At 45.3% G+C, this 16,994-nt stretch overlaps 2 protein-coding genes across 5 annotated transcripts in view; both read right to left on the bottom strand.

The window, feature by feature from the left end:
• slc27a6 (solute carrier family 27 member 6) overlaps positions 1-15,882 on the bottom strand; it is a 65,645-nt gene extending 49,763 nt beyond the window's left edge. For all 4 annotated transcript variants that reach the window (XM_061748014.1, XM_061748017.1, XM_061748016.1 and 1 more), the window contains exons 1-2: positions 15,318-15,882; positions 3,340-3,549 (exon numbers count right to left, since the gene is read on the bottom strand). In XM_061748014.1, the coding sequence (XP_061603998.1) occupies positions 3,340-3,549; positions 15,318-15,858 (751 nt within the window). In that variant the 5' untranslated portion in view covers positions 15,859-15,882. The remainder of the gene's footprint in view (positions 1-3,339; positions 3,550-15,317) is intronic.
• Positions 3,439-16,994, bottom strand: part of lmnb1 (lamin B1) — a 48,159-nt gene continuing 34,603 nt past the window's right edge. Inside the window, exon 11 of the mRNA XM_061748021.1 lies at positions 3,439-3,549. Coding sequence (XP_061604005.1) covers positions 3,544-3,549 — 6 coding nt within the window. The 3' untranslated portion in view covers positions 3,439-3,543. The remainder of the gene's footprint in view (positions 3,550-16,994) is intronic.

Here is a 16,994-nt window from a genome sequence, read left to right as displayed (position 1 = left end):
CACTTTTATTATTTGAATGATTGAATTGTCATACAAAATAACACAAAAGGTCCATGAATTAACTACGATGGGGCTTTGGTGGTGAATAGTCTTGGGTATGTCAAAGATTAGCAACAAAAGGGATGTGACTTTATTAATTTTTTTCTTTTATTAAATCCAGTTTGATTGGGGGGGGGGGATATGGGGGGGGGTCTGCATGATTGTGCAATTTACTTAGACAGACTAATGCACTAACTGACAAGTGTATGTCGTGAGAGGTACTGACGACTTGAGCGAAAATGCCTCAATTGTCTTTACGGGCGCTTGATTTTTTTTTTTTCCACATTCTTGGCTCCACTCCGATAATTCTTTATCAAACATAATCTGTTCATATGTACGGCTTCGGTAGTACGGAAGCGTATCGCATTCCCTTGGATTAAAAAAAAATAATTTTTTTGAGGGCTTTGTTTTTCTGACAATTTTTTTCTGTTTTTCTGACAAATTTTTTATCCACCTGTTTTTCTGACTATTGTTTTCTGTTTTTCAGACAAAATTTTTTCCACCTGTTTTTCTGACTATTGTTTTCTGTTTTTTGGACAAAAACATTTTCCACCTGTTTTACTGACTATTGTTTTCTGTTTTTCGGACAAATTTTTTTTCCACCTGTTTTTCTGACTATTGTTTTCTGTTTTTCGGACAAAAAAAATTTCCCCCTGTTTTTCTGAGTATTGTTTTCTGTTTTTGGGACAAATTTTTTATTCACCTGTTTTTCTGACTATTTTTTTTCAGTTTTTCTGACAAATTTTTTATCCACCTGTTTTTCTGACTATTGTTTTCTGTTTTTCGGACAAATCTTTTATTCAGCTGTTTTTCTGACAATTTTTTTTCCAACTGTTTTTCTGACTATTGTTTTCAGTTTTTCGGACAAATTTTTTATTCACCTGTTTTTCTGACTATTTTTTTTCAGTTTTTCTTTCAAATTTTGTATCCACCTGTTTTTCTGACTATTGTTTTCTGTTTTTCGGACAATTTTTTTATTCAGCTGTTTTTCTGACTATTGTTTTCAGTTTTTCGGACAAATTTTTTATTCACCTGTTTTTCTGACTATTTTTTTTCAGTTTTTCTTTCAAATTTTTTATCCACCTGTTTTTCTGACTATTGTTTTCTGTTTTTCAGACAAATTTTTTATTCACCGGTTTTTCTGACTATTTTTTCTGCCAATTTTTTTCCCACCTGTTTTTCTGACTATTGTTTTCTGTTTTTCGGACTAATTTTTTTCCACCTGTTTTTCTGACTAATTTTTTTCTGAGTTATCGGGACACATCGAACTCACGCGAGAACCTGCGAACTACAAGTGACTCTTTGCAGAATCCGTAGTAAGCAACATGACCGGCTTATTCAGTTTGATCAAGTTTTATTTTGATATGGGTTTAAGACACTGGGAGATACTCCTGTCTTTGAGTCACATAGATGGTATTGTTATTAGTTTGTCGACATTACGCAGGCACCTGCGGACTTTGCGTTTGTTCAGGAGGAAAGCCCATTCAGATCTGCTAGATACAGCAATGTTTGTCCAGAATCAGTTGGACAGATATGGTAAGCAGAAAAAAATAGTCAGAAACACAGGTGGAAAAACAAATTTGTCCGAAAAACAGAAACAAATTGTCCGAAAAACAGGTGGAAAAATTTTTGTCAGAAAAACAGAAACAAATAGTCAGAAAAACAGGTGGAAAAAGAATTGTCAGAAAAACAGAAAAAAATAGAAAAATAGGTGGATAAAATTTTGTCAAAAAAACAGAAAAAAATAGTCAGAAAAACAGGTGGGGAAAAAAATGTCAGAAAAACAGAAAAAAATAGTCAGAAAAACAAAGCCCTCAAAAAAATTACTCAGAAAAACAGGATTTGTTTTTTTTATCCAAGTGAATGCAATATGCTTCCGTACATATGCCAGTTTAAAGAGATTGCTGGAGAAGGTACCAGAAGAACTGGGGAAACTAAAATTGTGGTTCGCTGAAAACAAGATTTAATTTGCCAAAAAAAAAAAAAAAAGGATGATATTTCGAAATCGACAAAATCATTTCACCCATTTTTAGTTGTAATAATTTAATACTTGACCACAAACACAATTGGAAACCCGAGGTAAATTAAGTAAGGTCTAAAAGAAGCTATGGAATGCATTACTGGAAGAATTGAAATACAGTATAAACTTGTCGAATTATATATATCCAGTAAAATAAGTGGCGGCACGGCGGAAGACTGGATAGAGCATCTGCCTTGCAGTTCTGAGGAGCGGGGTTCAAGCCCCGGCCCCGCATGTGTGGAGTTTGCATGTTCTCCCCGTGCCTGCGTGGGTTTTCTCCAGGCGCTTCGGTTTCCTCCCACATCCCAAAAACATGCATGGTAGGTTAATTGACAACTCTAAATTGCCCGTAGGTGTGAATGTGAGTGCAAATGGTTGTTTGTTTGCATCTGCCCTGTGATTGGCTGGCAAGCAGTGTAGCCCGCCTCCTGCCCAATAACAGCTGGGATGGGGTCCAGCGGATCAGAAAATGGATGGATGGATGGATAACAAATAAATAAAATATAGATAAGATTATAGATAAGTATAGGCTTCAGTATTGTTGAAAAAGTAATTAAGTCATTACAAAATACAAATATGTATTATTATCTATTGTATTAACGATAAGTACAGGCTTGAATATTAATTTATTAAAAGTAATAAATGAAAACTATGATGGTAATAATAGTGATAATAACGGTGATAATGATGATGGTAATGGTATCATTTGTTTGCTTAAAGCCAGGAATAATAATAATAATAATTCCGCGCCATCATTCATTCATAAATTCCTTAATTTGTTCTCTTTGGGGTATTTTGACGAAAGCTTGCCACAGACATGTCAATACGGTAGTTGGAAAGTGAGGGGAAAAAAATGCATGAAATGTTTCTGTTAAATTATTTGAAACATTTTGGTTTCGCCCTCAACAAATCGTTTTTATTTTCTTTGCATATTTGCATTTTCATATTTGTATTTCAAAAACACACGAGGAATTTGACCCGGGCAGTTGGAGCCGCTCTCGTGCGACAACACAAAATACTTTAGAGACATAAAAACACAGTCACTGAGCAATCAAAGGGTTAATGCCGTTACCTTTAAAAAAACTAAATAAAATTATGGACAATTGTGCAAATGATGCTGAGTCCTCCAGCAATTTAGAGCAGTTTGAAATGACTAACAAAACAACAGTCTGCTACAGTGACGAACGAGGTATCGACTAGCATCCATGAAAAGATTGCGTTTGACCTTATAGTTCCCCCCCATGTGCATTGACCTCACAACACAGCAGGGGGATACTCACCAGTGGTTCCAGAGGTGAAGATGTAGAGGGTAGGGGATTTGAGAGAGGTGGCCGCACGCAAAATTGCCGGTAAAGGTTTGTCAGAGGCGGCATCGATGTGATCCAGCAGAGATTCCACCTTTGTGTCCCCACAATGGCTCGTCATTGCCAACACCTGAATGTTGTCCTCCAGTAGCTTGCTTAAGATGCCACGAAGACACTCTACTAAATCTAAGAGAAGGAAACAGCCATGTCACAATTTATAAGAATATTAGTACAATGGAACCTTGGTTCAAGAATTTATTTGTTCTGTGAAATGAAGACTTTTTTTTGCATGGAAATGAATCCGTTCCAGCCCTTGAACCAAGTCGCCACGAGGCAGGCATTCGACCGGCCCCACCGGCACTTTCCAGGGCATCCAGTAGCACAAATCACTTGCACCTACCAATTTCTTGGGAGACATATTGTGATCTAATTTACAGCAAAAAAAAAGAAAATATACCTGATAAGCTACCATGCATGTTTTTGGGATGTGGGAGGAAACTGCAGTACCCGGAAAAAACCCACACAGGCAAACTCCACACAGGCGAGGATGGATTTGAACCCGGGTCCTCAGAACTGTGAGGCAGATTTGCTAACGGTTCGCAGCGAACCAGTTGGTCACCATGCCAAAATGTAGCAACCTATTTTTTATTATATAAATGTATTGTATAAGATTCATTCATGCAATTCAATACCAATACGTGACACTTTAGAGAGGTGCAAGTATTTCATTTGTCCATTTGAGGTCGCCATCCACACACTCTCGACAAGCACATGCCGACTAAGGCAGGTGTGCTCTGCTTAAATGACGTGAACAAGAGCCCATGCGGACATGGTCTTCTTCTTTTCCTTTTGGTTTGTCCCATTAGGGGCCGCCACAGCGCGTCATCCTTTTCCATGTAAGCCTATCTCCTGCATCGTCCTCTTGAAGACCAACTGCCCTCATGTCTTCCCTCACGATATCCATCAACCTTCTCTTTGGTCTTCCTCTCGCTCTCTTGCCTGGCAGCTCCATCCTCACCATCCTTCTACCAATATACTCACTAATTCTCCTCCGGATGTGCCCAAACCATTGAAGTCTGCTCTCTCTAACTTTGTCTCCAAAACATCGAACCTCGGCTGTCCCTCTGATGAGCTCATTTCTAATTTGATCCAACCTGGTCACTCCGAGAGCCAACCTCAACATCTTCAATTCCGCCACCTCCAGCTCTGTTTCCTGTTGTCTCTTCAGTGCCACTGTCTCTAATCCATACATCATGGCTGGCCTCACCACTGTTTTATAAACTTTGCCCTTCATCCGAGCAGAGACTCTTCTGTCACATAACACACCTGACACCTTCCTCCACCCATTCCAACCTGCTTGGACCCGTTTCTTCTCTTCCTGACCACACTCACCATTGCTCTGGACGGTTGACCCCAAGTATTTCAAGTCCTCCACCCTTGCTATCTCTTCTCCCTGTAGCCTCAGTCTTCCCCCACCACCCCTCTCATTCATGCACATATATTCTGTCTTACTTCGGCTAACCTTCATTCCTCTTCTTTCGAGTGCATGCCTCTATCTTTCTAACTGTTCTTCCAGCTGCTCACTGCTTTCACTGCAGATCACAATGTCATCTGCAAACATCAGGGTCCACGGGGATTCCAGTCTAACCTCATCTGTCAGCCTATCCATCACCACTGCAAAAAGGAAGGGGCTCAGGGCTGATCCCTGATGCAGTCCCACCTCCACCTTAAATTCGTCTGTCACACCTACAGCAACGGCATGGTGGGTGACTGGTTAGAGTGTCTGCCTCACAGTTCTGAGGTCTGGGTTCAATCCCCGACAACAGCATTTCTTTTCATTAAAAAAAAAAAAAAAAAAAAAATTAAAATGCAATGTTCCAAATTATAACAGTTATTTCAGTTCTTTACAACCTGTCAAATAATAAATAATATGGAACACTGAATTTTAAGATTTGTATTTTTCCCAAAAAATACTGTTATCATTGGGAGATTTGCTAAAATAAAAACATTTGAATTACTATATATTCAGTTGATGACTCAAAAACGATGCTGTCATTTGTATCAACTCTTCAGGAAAAATATGAGAAAAATATCATTTGCATAATAATTTGGAAGGCAGTGTATACACGGCACAGTGACTGAAGGATTCCAGCTATTCCGATACTCCTGCCTTTGCAAGGGGGTTGTAAGGACAGCCTTCTTAAACAACATCATGCTTGTTTAGTTCAGCAATTATCTTTTCCTCTCACATGGTTTACGGCATGGTAATTCTAATTAACTGGAGAAACGGAAATTCTTTCGACGAGACTAGGACAGAAGCAGATTGTTTCAATCTAATGTCCAGTGTAGTTTTAGCTTTAACGAAATATGCAAAAGCACGTTTTTATTGTTCTTTGTAACCACAGTGCTGGTTAAGGAAAAGAAACATCACAAGACTGCGATCGGCCGGCGACCAGTTCGGGGTGTAGCCGAAAAGTTTAATGACAATGTTCCTCAACGTACAATTACAAGGAATTTAGGGATTTCATCATCTACGGTCCATAATATCATCAAAAGGTTCAGAGAATCTGGAGAAATCACTGCATGTAAGTGGCAAGGCCGAAAACCAACATTGAACGCCCATGACCTTCGACCCCTCAGGCGGCACTGCATCAAAAACTGTCATCAATGTGTAAAGGATATCACCACATGGGCTCAGGAACACTTCAGAAAACCAATGTCAGTAAATACAGTTCGGCGCTACATCCGGAAGTGCAACTTAAAGCTCTCCTATGCAAAGCAAAAGCCATTTATCAACAACACCCAGAAACGCCGCCGGCTTCTCTGGGCCCGAGCTCATCTAAGATGGACTGATGCAAAGTGGAAAAGTGTTCTGTGGTCCGACGAGTCCACATTTCAAATTGTTTTTGGAAATTGTGGACGTCGTGTCCTGCGGGCCAAAGAGGAAAAGAACCATCCGGTACTGTTATGGAAGCAAAGTTCAAAAGCCAGCATCTGTGATGGTATGGGGCTGTGTTAGTGACAATGCCATGGGTAACTTACACATCTGCGAAGGCACCAATAATGCTGAAAGGTACAGGTTTTGGAGAAACATATGCTGCCATCCAAGCTGGGTGGTGGCCGAAGGCAGGGAACTTGGCGATCCGATCCCCGGCTACAGAAGCTGGCTCTAGGGACGTGGAATGTCACCTCTCTGGCAGGGAAGTAGCCCGAGCTGGTGTGTGAGGTCGAGAAGTTCCGACTAGATATAGTCAGACTCGCCTCCACGCACAGCTTGGGCTCTGGTACCAGTCCTCTCGAGAGGGGTTGGACTCTCTTCCACTCAGGAGTTGCCCACGGTGAGAGGCGCCGAGGAGGTGTGGGTATACTTATTCCTCCCCGGCTCGGCGCCTGCACGTTGGGGTTCACCCCGGTGGACGGAGAGGGTAGCCTCCCTCCGCATTCGGGTGGGGGGACAGGTCCTGACTGTTATCTGTGCCTATGCACCAAACAGCAGTTCAGAGTAACCACCCTTTTTGGAGTCCTTGGAGGGGGTGCTGGAGAGCGCTCCCGCTGGGGACTCCATCGTTCTACTGGGGGACTTCAATGCTCACGTGGGAAATGACAGTGAGACTTGGAAGGGCGTGATTGGGAGGAACGGCCCCCCGTTCAGAACCCGAGCGGTGTTCTGTTATTGGACTTCTGTGCTTATCACGGATTGTCCATAACGAAAACCATGTTCAAGCATAAGGGTGTCCACACGTGCACTTGGCACCAGGAAACCCTAGGTCGCAGTTCGACTTTGTGGTGGTGTCATCGGACTTGCGGCCGCATGTCTTGGACACTCAGGTGAAGAGAGGGGCGGAGCTGTCAACTGATCACCACCTGGTGGTGAGTTAGCTCCGATGGTGGGGGAAGATGCCGGTCCGACGTGGCAGGCCCAAACATATTGTTAGGGTCTGCTGGGAACGTTTGGCGGAATCCCCTGTCAGAAGGAGTTTCAACGACAGAACTTTGCTCATGTTCCGGGGGAGGCAGGGGACATCGAGTCCGAGTGGACCACCTTCCGCGCCTCCATTGCTGAGGCGGCCGACCGGAGCGGTGGCCGTAAGGTGGTTGGTGCCTGTCGTGGCGGCCCGTGGTGTCCCGAACCCGTTGGTGGACACCAACGGTGAGGGATGCCGTCAAGCTGAAGAAGGAGTCCTATCGGGCCTTTTTGGCCTGTGGTGATCCTGAGGCAGCTGATGGGTACCGGCTGGCAAAGGGGAATGCAGCTTTGGTGGTCGCTGAAGCAAAAACTCGAGCATGGGAGGAGTTCAGTGAGGCCATGCAGAAAGACTTCCGGACGGCTTCGAGGAAATTCTGGTCCATCATCCGCCGTCTCAGGAGGGGGAAGCAGTGCGCCATCAACACTGTGTATAGTTGTGATGGGGCGCTGATGACCTCGATTCGGGACATTGTGAGCCGGAGAATACTTCGAAGACCTCCTCAATTCCACCGACACGCCTTCCCATGAGGGAGCAGAATCTGTGTTCTCTGAGGCGGGCTCTCCTATCTCTGGGGTTGAGGTCACCAAGGTGGTTAAAAAGCTCCTCGGTGGCAAGGCCCCGGGGGTGGATGAGATTCGCCCGGACTTCCTAAAGGCTCTGGATGTTGTTGGGCTGTCCTGGTTGACACATCTCTGCAACATTGCGTGGACATCGGGGACAGTGCCTCTGGATTGGCAGAATGGGGTGGTGGTCCCCCTTTTTAAGAAGGGGGACCAGAGTGTGTGTTCCAACTACAGGGGATCACACTCTTCAGCCTCCCTGGTAAGGGGTGCTGGAGAGGAGGGTCCGTCGGGAAGTTGAATCTCAGATTCAGGAGGAGCAGTGTCGTTTTCGTCCTGGCCGTGGAACAGTGAACCAGGTCTACACCCTTGGCAGTGTCCTCGAGGGTGCATGGGAGTTCGCCCAAACAGTCTACATGTGTTTTCTGGACTTGGAGAAGGCGTTCGACTGTGTCCCTTGGGGGGTCCTGTGGGGGGTCCTGTGGGGGGTACTTCGCGAGTATGGGGTACGGAACCCCCTGATATGGGCTGTTCGGTCCCTGTACGACCGAAGTCAGAGTTTGGTCCGCATATACGGCAGTAAGTCGGACTTGTTTCCAGTGAGGGTTGGACTCCGCCAAGGCTGCCCTTTGTCACCGATTCTGTTCATAATTTTTATGGACAAAATTTCTAGGCGCAGCCGAGGCGTAGAGGGGGTTTGGTGGCCTCCGTATTGCCTCTCTGCTTTTTGCAGATGATGTGGTTCTGTTAGCTTCATCAAGCCGTGTCCTCCAACTCTCACTGGAGCAGTTCGCAGCTGAGTGTGAAGCGGCTGGGATGAGAATCAGCACCTCCAAATCTGAGACCACGGTCCTCAGTTGGAAAAGCGTGGCATGCCCTTTCCAGGTCGGGGATGAGATTCTGCCCCAAGTGGAGGATTTCAAGTATCTTGGGATCTTGTTTACGAGTGAGGGAAGAATGGAACGGGACATCGACAGGCAGCGTCTGCAGTGATACGGACTTTGTATCGATCCGTTGTGGTAAAGAAGGAGCTAAGCCGAAAGGCGAAGCTCTCGATTTACCGGTCGATCTATGTTCCTACACGAGCTGTGGGTCGAGACCGAAAGAACAAGATCCCGGGATACAAGTGGCTGAAATGAGTTCCCTCCACAGGGTGTCCGGGCTCTCCCTTAGAGATAGGGTGAGAAGCTTGGTCATCCGGGAGGATCTCAGTGTAGAGCCGCTGTTGCTCCACATCGAGAGGAGCCAGATGAAGTGGCTGGGGCATCTGATTCGGATGCCTCCCTGGTGAGGTATTCCGGGCACGTCCCACCGGGAGGAGACCCCGGGGACGACCCAGGACACGCTGGAGAGACTGCATCCTTCGGCTGGCCTGGGAATGCCTCGGGATCCCCCTGGAAGAGCTGGATGAAGTGGCTGGTGAGAGGGAGTCTGGGCATCCCTGCTAAAGCTACTGCCCCCGCGACCCGACCTCGGATAAGTGGTAAAAAATGGATGTATGGATGGTGACCTTTGATTAAAACGGTGAACCTCAAAGCTTGTTTTGTTTTGCCTGGGAAAGAATGTCATACAGAACGTCATGTGGAATGTAAATCCAATGTAATGTGACCAAATAATTTCTTGTCATTTTAGACACCTGTGCACGCCATAGGGTCTCTTGCATCCACTTTAATACTATCCTTCTGGATCTGTGAGGTTGGCCTCTGGGGATGCTGGGCCTGTTCCCCTCCTCCTCTTGGGTCCGGTCGTGTCTATCTACCTTCCTGGGGGATGCCGATCCTAGGGCTGCTCTCTGTCCCCGGGTACTGCGGTGGTGCCCGTTGGCCTCACTCAGGGGGTCTCGTCCTGGTCTCCGGGTAGGGGCTTGGGGGCCTACGTCCTCCTCTTTCCTCTACCCGGGGGCGTCGCCGGGGTCGTCGCCCTTCTCTCCCTCGGGCTGTGTGGGATCCCCTGCTGACTTGGGGCTCACGGAGGGGTGTCAGCGCCTCCCTCCTCGGTCGGGCCCGCCTTCTGGCCCTGCTCTGGCCATTGGCCTACAATTGTTTTTTTGGTGGGGGGGGGGCTTCCCCCCTCTTCTCTGTGGTCTGCCGACCAGTCGGGCCAGGCCGGACTCGCAGGACTCGCGCCTCTTACTTCACACACTGCACATCTTTTAATACTCACTGTACATACTCCGCACATTGGGCACACTCATATCTCATTCAGGGTCCCCTGGGGGACTGGCACCCTTCCTCGATGTGCCGGCTCAGCAACTCCGTACACCCGTTGACTAACATGCATGTGATATGGTGTTCATTCACTAATAAGTTCGATAGAAATATTAAAGACTTTAATTATTTGTCCTGGGAGCAGTAGTAAGAACACAGGTTATACTAACATATCAACTCATAGGTTCTTACAGGTGTTCCCACCGCACCACTGGACAGTAGCACTGGCTTGCTCATTTACCCTCCAATCTACAAATAACTGTTTTAATGTTATTTGTGTTCAAATTTCTAGACTGTCTCACTATTGTTCTGCTGTGGTTTTCACCCCTACTCCCCTTGTCCACCCTGTCCCTTTGTCTGTCCCCTAAAACCCTTTTCTGTCCGGCTGCATTTTCTATAAACATCAGAATAATTAAAAGTATTTCAAACTCCACTGTTGCACAGCAAAACTGTTACTGCACAATGGCATACAGATCCACCATTCTGCAAGGCCATGCAGCTGAACAGGACAGGTCTAAAAAATAATAATAAATAATAATAATAATAAATAATAATTATAATAATAAATAATAATAATAATAATAATAATAATAATAAATAATAATAATAATAATAAATAATAATAAATAATAATAAATAATTATAAATAATACATACTAATCAAGAAAGAAATGTTTAAAATAATTCATTAATTCATTCATTTTCCGAACCGCCTATCCGCACTAGGGTCTCGGGTAATTATTACTATGAACTAAAAATGGAACGCTAACATAGATTCTCATGTAAAGCAATGCCCAATTATTATTATCACAAAGATAATACCAAGTAAGCCCTACCCTTGTCCTCCAGCTCATTGGTAGCTGCTTGCTGTTTGGTGGGGGAGGGGTAAATATATTGATAGTCAATCGAAAATTCCTTTTCACCCTTTTCTTAATTTGATTTTTTAAAGTTATAATCCGTGATTTTTTGCACACCCTACTGCTGGAATTCAACATTACAACAAAGCTGTGCCGAGTCCAACTGTCCCCGTCTTCCCCTCTCCCAACCCCGCAAGGTACATAAAAAGGGGCGAGAGAAACTGGGGTGGAGTATTTGTTTTCGCAAAAAAAAGTTGTGGATTCCAGCTTGAACCCTAGTTGTGCATTTTGTCACAGTTCAAATTGTCTCAAGCATGTTGTTTTCAAATTTATGTACACTTTATTATTATTATTAATAATAATACTCCAGGGGTGGCATGGTGAACGACTGGTTAGCACATCTGCCTCACAGTTCTGAGGACCGTGGTTCAAATCCTGGCCCCGCCTGTGTGCGTTTTCTCCGGGTACTCCGGTTTCCTCCCACATCCCAAAAACATGCGTGGTAGGTTCATTGAAGACTTTAAATTGCCCGTAGGTATGAATGTGAGTGCAAATGGTTGTTTGTTTACATGTGCCCTGCGATTGGCTGGCGACCAGTTCAGGGTGGAGGAATGATTTTAGATATTATTTCATGTTTTAAATTGGGCGACGTTATAAAATAAACACAATGGTAAAAACATCCATCCATCCATTTTCTTTCCCGCTTCTCCTCACTCGGGTCGCGGGCTGCTGGAGCCTATCCCAGCTATCTTCGGGCAGGAGGCGGGGTCCACCCTGAACTGGTCGCCAGCCAATCGCAGGGCAAATATAAACAAACAACCATTCGGACTCACATTCACACCTACGGGCAATTTACAGTTATGGTAAAAACAAGGATTTTTTTACTTATTTTGTAAGCTAATGTATAAATATTTTGTAAGCTGAATCGCAGATGGAGGGGGCTACTATATAAAATCTCACCTAGGACGCCACATTGGGTAGGACCGGCTTTGCGTTGTCTGCTGGAGTTTACTCGTTGCAGTCCCAAAAACGAACCGAACAAAACTCGAATTTGGTCCAAAGAATCTTGAGGTTTTTTGTTTGTTCAACAACCCCAATTCCAATGAAGTTGGGACGTTGTGTTAAACATAAATAAAAACAGAGTACAATGATTTGCAAATCATGTTCAACCTATATTTAATTTAAGACACTACAAAGACAAGATATTTCATGTTCAAACTGATCAACTTGATGGTTTTGAGCAAATAATTATTAACTTGGAATTTTATGGCTGCAACACGTTCCAAAAAAGCTGGGACAGGTGGCAAAAAAGACTGAGAAAGTTGAGGAATGCTCATCAAACACCTGTTTGGAACATCCCACAGGTGAACAGGTAGGTGCCATGATTGGGTAGAAAAGGAGCTTCCCTGAATCATTCACAAGCATAGATGGGGTGAGGTTCACCTCTTTGTGAACAAGTGTGTGAGAAAATAGTCGAGCAGTTTGAGGACAATGTTCCTCAACGTACAATTGCAAGGAATTTAGGGATTTCATCATCTACGGTCCATATCATCAAAGGGTTCAGAGAATCTGGAGAAATCACTGCATGTAAGCGACGAGGCCGCAAACCAACATTGAATGCCCGTGACCTTCGATCCCTCAGGCGGCACTGCATCAAAAACCGACATCAATGTGTAAAGGATATCACCACATGGGCTCAGGAACACTTCAGAAAACCAATGTTAGTAAATACAGTTCGGCACTACATTCGTAAGTGCAACTTGAAACTCTACTATGCAAAACAAAAGCCATTTGTAAGCAACACCCAGAAATACCGCCGGCTTCTCTGGCCCGAGCTCATCTAAGATGATAAGACTGATGCAAAGTGGAAAAGTGTTCTGTGGTCCGACGAGTCCACATTTCAAATTGTTTTTGGAAATTGTGGACGTCGTGTCCTCCGGGCCATAGAGGAAAATCCGGACTGATATGGGTACAAAGTTCAAAAGCCAGCATCTGTGATGGTATGGGGCTTGTAACTTACACATCTGTGAAGGCACCATTATTGCTGAAAGGTACCTACAGGTTTTGGAGAAACATATGCTGCCATCCAAGCAAGGTCTTTTTCATGGACGCCCCTGCTTATTTCAGCAAGACAATACCAAACCACATTCTGCACGTGTTACAACAGCGTGGCTTCGCAGTAAAAGAGTGCGGGTACTAGACTGGCCTGCCTGCAGTCCAGACCTGTCTTCCTTTGGAAAATGTGTGGGTCATTATGAAGCGTAAAATACGATAAAGGAGACCCCGGACTGTTGAACAGCTGAAGCTGTACATCAAGCAAGAATGGAAAGAATTCCACCTGCAAAGCTTCAACAATTAGTGTCCTCAGTTCCCAAACGTTTATTGAATGTTGTTAAAAGAAAAGGCGATGTAACACAGTGGTAAACATGACCCTGTCCCAGCTTTTTTGGAACTTGTTGCAGCCATAAAATTCTAAGTTAATGATTATTTGCTAAAAACAATAAAGTTTATTAGTTTGAACATTAAATATCTTGACTTTGTATTGTATTCAATTAAATATAGGTCGAACATGATTTGCAAATCATTGTATTCTCTTTTTATTTATGTTTAACACAATGTCCCAACTTCATTGGAATTGGGGTTGTACATGTCCAAACATACTTTTGGATTTTTAATTATTATAATAATTTATTGTCTCATTTCACAGTGAACAACAACAATCTGATTTTCGAGGCACTATGAAAGATGGAAAGAAATATTGCATATTGGTACTCAAATGCTACTTGATTATCAAAGTTGTTTTTAAAGAAAAATGTGCAATTATTATTTACAGTGGACTAGGGTTGCACAATATTATCGTTTAAGCATCGGCATAGCGATGTACGTGTGTGCCATAATCACATCGCAATGTTGGTGGATAGATATGCAGTCAATCAACTGTAATATTAATAAGTAGCCAGCAGCAGAGGGACCTGGGAGTCTAGGATCTCTGAGGCGGCCTTTCCTATCTCTGGGGTTGAGGTCACCAAGGTGGTTAAAAAGCTCCTCGGTGGCAAGGCCCCGGGGGTGGATGAGATTCGCCCGGAGTTCCTAAAGGCTCTGGATGTTGTTGGGCTGTCCTGGTTGGTTGACACGCCTCTGCAACATTGCGTGGACATCGGGGACAGTGCCTCTGGATTGTCAGACTGGGGTGGTGGTCCCCCACACTCATCAGCCTCTACGGTAAGGTCTATTCAGGGGAGGAGGCTGGAGAGGAGGCTCCACCAGGAAGTCGAATCCCAGATTCAGGGGGAGCAGTGTGGTTTCCGTCCTGGCCATGTTACTGTAAAGTGGACCAGCTCTACACCCTCATAAGGGTCCTCAAGGGTGCATGGGAGTTCACCCAGCCAGTCAGGTGCTTCGGGAGTATACCGAACCCCCTGATACGGGCTGTTCGGTCCCTGTACGACCGGAGTCATAGTGTGGTCCGCATATCCGGCGGTAAGTCGGACTCGTTTCCAGTGAGGGTTGGACTCCGCCAAGGCTGCCCTTTGTCACCGATTCTGTTCAGGATTTCTTGGCGCAGCCGAGGTGTAGAGGGGGTCCGGTTTGGTGGCCTCAGTATTCCATCTCTGCTTTTTGCAGATGATGTGGTTCTGTTGGCTTCATCAAGCCGTGACCTCCAACTCTCACTGGAGCAGTTCGCAGCTGAGTGTGAAGCGGCTGGGATAAAAATCAGCACCTTTAAATCTGAGACCATGATCCTCAGTTGGAAAAGGGCGGCGTGCCCTCTCCGGGTCGGGGATGAGATCCTGGAGTTCAAGTATCTCGGGGTCTTGTTCACGAGTGAGGGAAGAATGGAACGGGAGATCGACAGGCGGATCGGTGCAGCGTCCGCAGTGATGCGGACTTTGTATCGGTCCGTTGTGGTGAAGAAGGAGCTCAGCCGAAAAGCGAAGCGCTCTATTTACCGGTCGATCTACATTCCTGCCCTCACCTGTGGCCACGAGCTGCGGGTCGTGACTGAAAAAACAAGATCCCGGACACAAGCGGCCGAAAGGAGCTTCCTCTACAGGGTGTCCGGGGCTCTCCCTTAAAGATGGGGCGATTAGCTCTCCAGATTGAGAGGAGTCAGATGAGGTGGCTCAGGCATCTGATTAGGATGCCTCCTGGATGCTTCACTGGTGAGGTGTTCCGTGCATGCCCATACCGGACCGGGGGACGACCCAGGACTACAGCCTGAAATTTCACTACATAAGAGCATTTCAACATTAAGAACAAGTCCTGCTGGGTCGTTCTCGAAGCACTTGTCTTCTCACTGATCAGTTTTGTTCCCGAAATGACAGTGACACCTGAAGTAGCCATAAGAGAGAAGATATTTACCTGCGCCCACTACCACAGCTTTGGCTCCGCAGCAGCTGAAGCAGTGCAGCAGCGCCCTGGATTTAATGTTCGTATTGAGAAAAGCGACAGGGCAGCCGAGCTTCGCCAGGCCGAACCAAACGCAGAGGAAGTCGGGCTCGTTGTTCATGAGCAAGGCAACGCAGTCGCCTGCGCTCACATCGAGTTTGTGCAGGAAAACATTTGCCAGTCTGTTGCTGCGCTGCTCGACGTCCTTGTAGGTGTGGACGCTCCCTTCGTAGATCACAAAAGGCTTGTCCGGGATGCGTTGCGCCTGTTGCGTGAACCTGTCCAGGACTGTGCGCACTCTACAAGTCAGCCGGAACAGCTCCAGTTTAAGACCGTATCGGCTCAAACTGAACAGAAAGGAGAAGTCTTTCCAAAAGTGCGGAAAACAAAGTCTCTGCAAAACATGAGCTGAAAGAACCCCCGCGACCACAGCCGAGATCCAGCCCCAGCACATGATTGCGTCTGCCGTGGACGCGCTGAGCTGCGCTGTCGACTGGCGCGCACCAGCCTCCATGCTCGGCGTGATCAACAGCCACAGTCGCCGTGACGTCACAAACAGCGGCGGGACTCCGGCGGGACAACACTTTTTATTTTCAAAATAAAATACCCAGCCCGTTTAGAACAACCACCCCACCGATTACTTCCCTAATAAATACATTCAAAATATATTTAAAAAAAAAAAAAAAAGATTTCAATAAAGAACTTCTCTGAGCTTTCCTACCACCACAAGCCTTATGGGTAATGTAGTATTATAAATGAATTATGATATAAAATTCCCTGCAAGCATGGACTTTACACGCAAACAGCAAAATGTGTCAGCTCGGATATTTTTGGTTATTCACATTAATTGTAACACGGGGGGAATCCTAGTTCATTTGTAGACATATTTGAGCATTATTTAATGCTGAAATGTCTTAAGTTACACTGGCTCGTGGTTACTACGCAATGAAAGTCTGTAAAAATGCGGATGCCATTGTGTCAAACGCATTTCATCCATGCCAGACAATCAAAACAGTTTGGCCATTTGGCGGAGTGATGAACGCTAACCTTGAGGCAAGTGAGACCTGCAGCTCTTTGGCTGTTCTTGTGGGGTCTTTCGTCACCTTTTGGATGAGTCGTCGCTGTGCTCTCGGCGTAATTTTGCTCGGCTGGCCACTCCTGGGAAAGTTCACCAATGTTCTAGGTTCTCGCCATTTGTGGATAATGGCTCTCACTGTGGTTCTCTGGAGTCCCAAAGGTTTAGAAATGGCTTTAAAACCTTTTGATAGATCTGTTACTTTACTTTTAAATCTGGAAGGCGGAAAACACTTTTTCCACCACTGAATATAGCATCTCCAAGCGGCTTTATGTTCCTGTGACAGAAATTTAAGATCCACGGGACTGTAGCCAACCTCCCTGGATGTGGCCGCAATGACAAATTCAAGAGATACAGATAACACAAATGATTAAGAGCCTAGAATGACCTTCAAAGAAATTAAAGGTGAACTCCAAGGTCAAGGTACATCAATGTCAGATCGCGCTATCCCAGCGGGGTGGTCTGTGTCCGCGGCCTATGGTACTGCCTTAGTACAGCTAGCTCCTTGAGATGGTGTTTCCTCACCTGGATGCTTCGTGGCCAGCTTCAGGTTTGTTAGGTCATTTAGGACGTGC

The sequence above is a fragment of the Phyllopteryx taeniolatus genome, chromosome 15 (assembly GCF_024500385.1).
Source record: "Phyllopteryx taeniolatus isolate TA_2022b chromosome 15, UOR_Ptae_1.2, whole genome shotgun sequence".
In the NCBI taxonomy this organism is placed as follows: domain Eukaryota; kingdom Metazoa; phylum Chordata; class Actinopteri; order Syngnathiformes; family Syngnathidae; genus Phyllopteryx; species Phyllopteryx taeniolatus.
The sequence above is the reverse complement of the archived record's forward strand: the minus strand, read 5'-3'. Positions and strand labels throughout refer to the sequence as shown.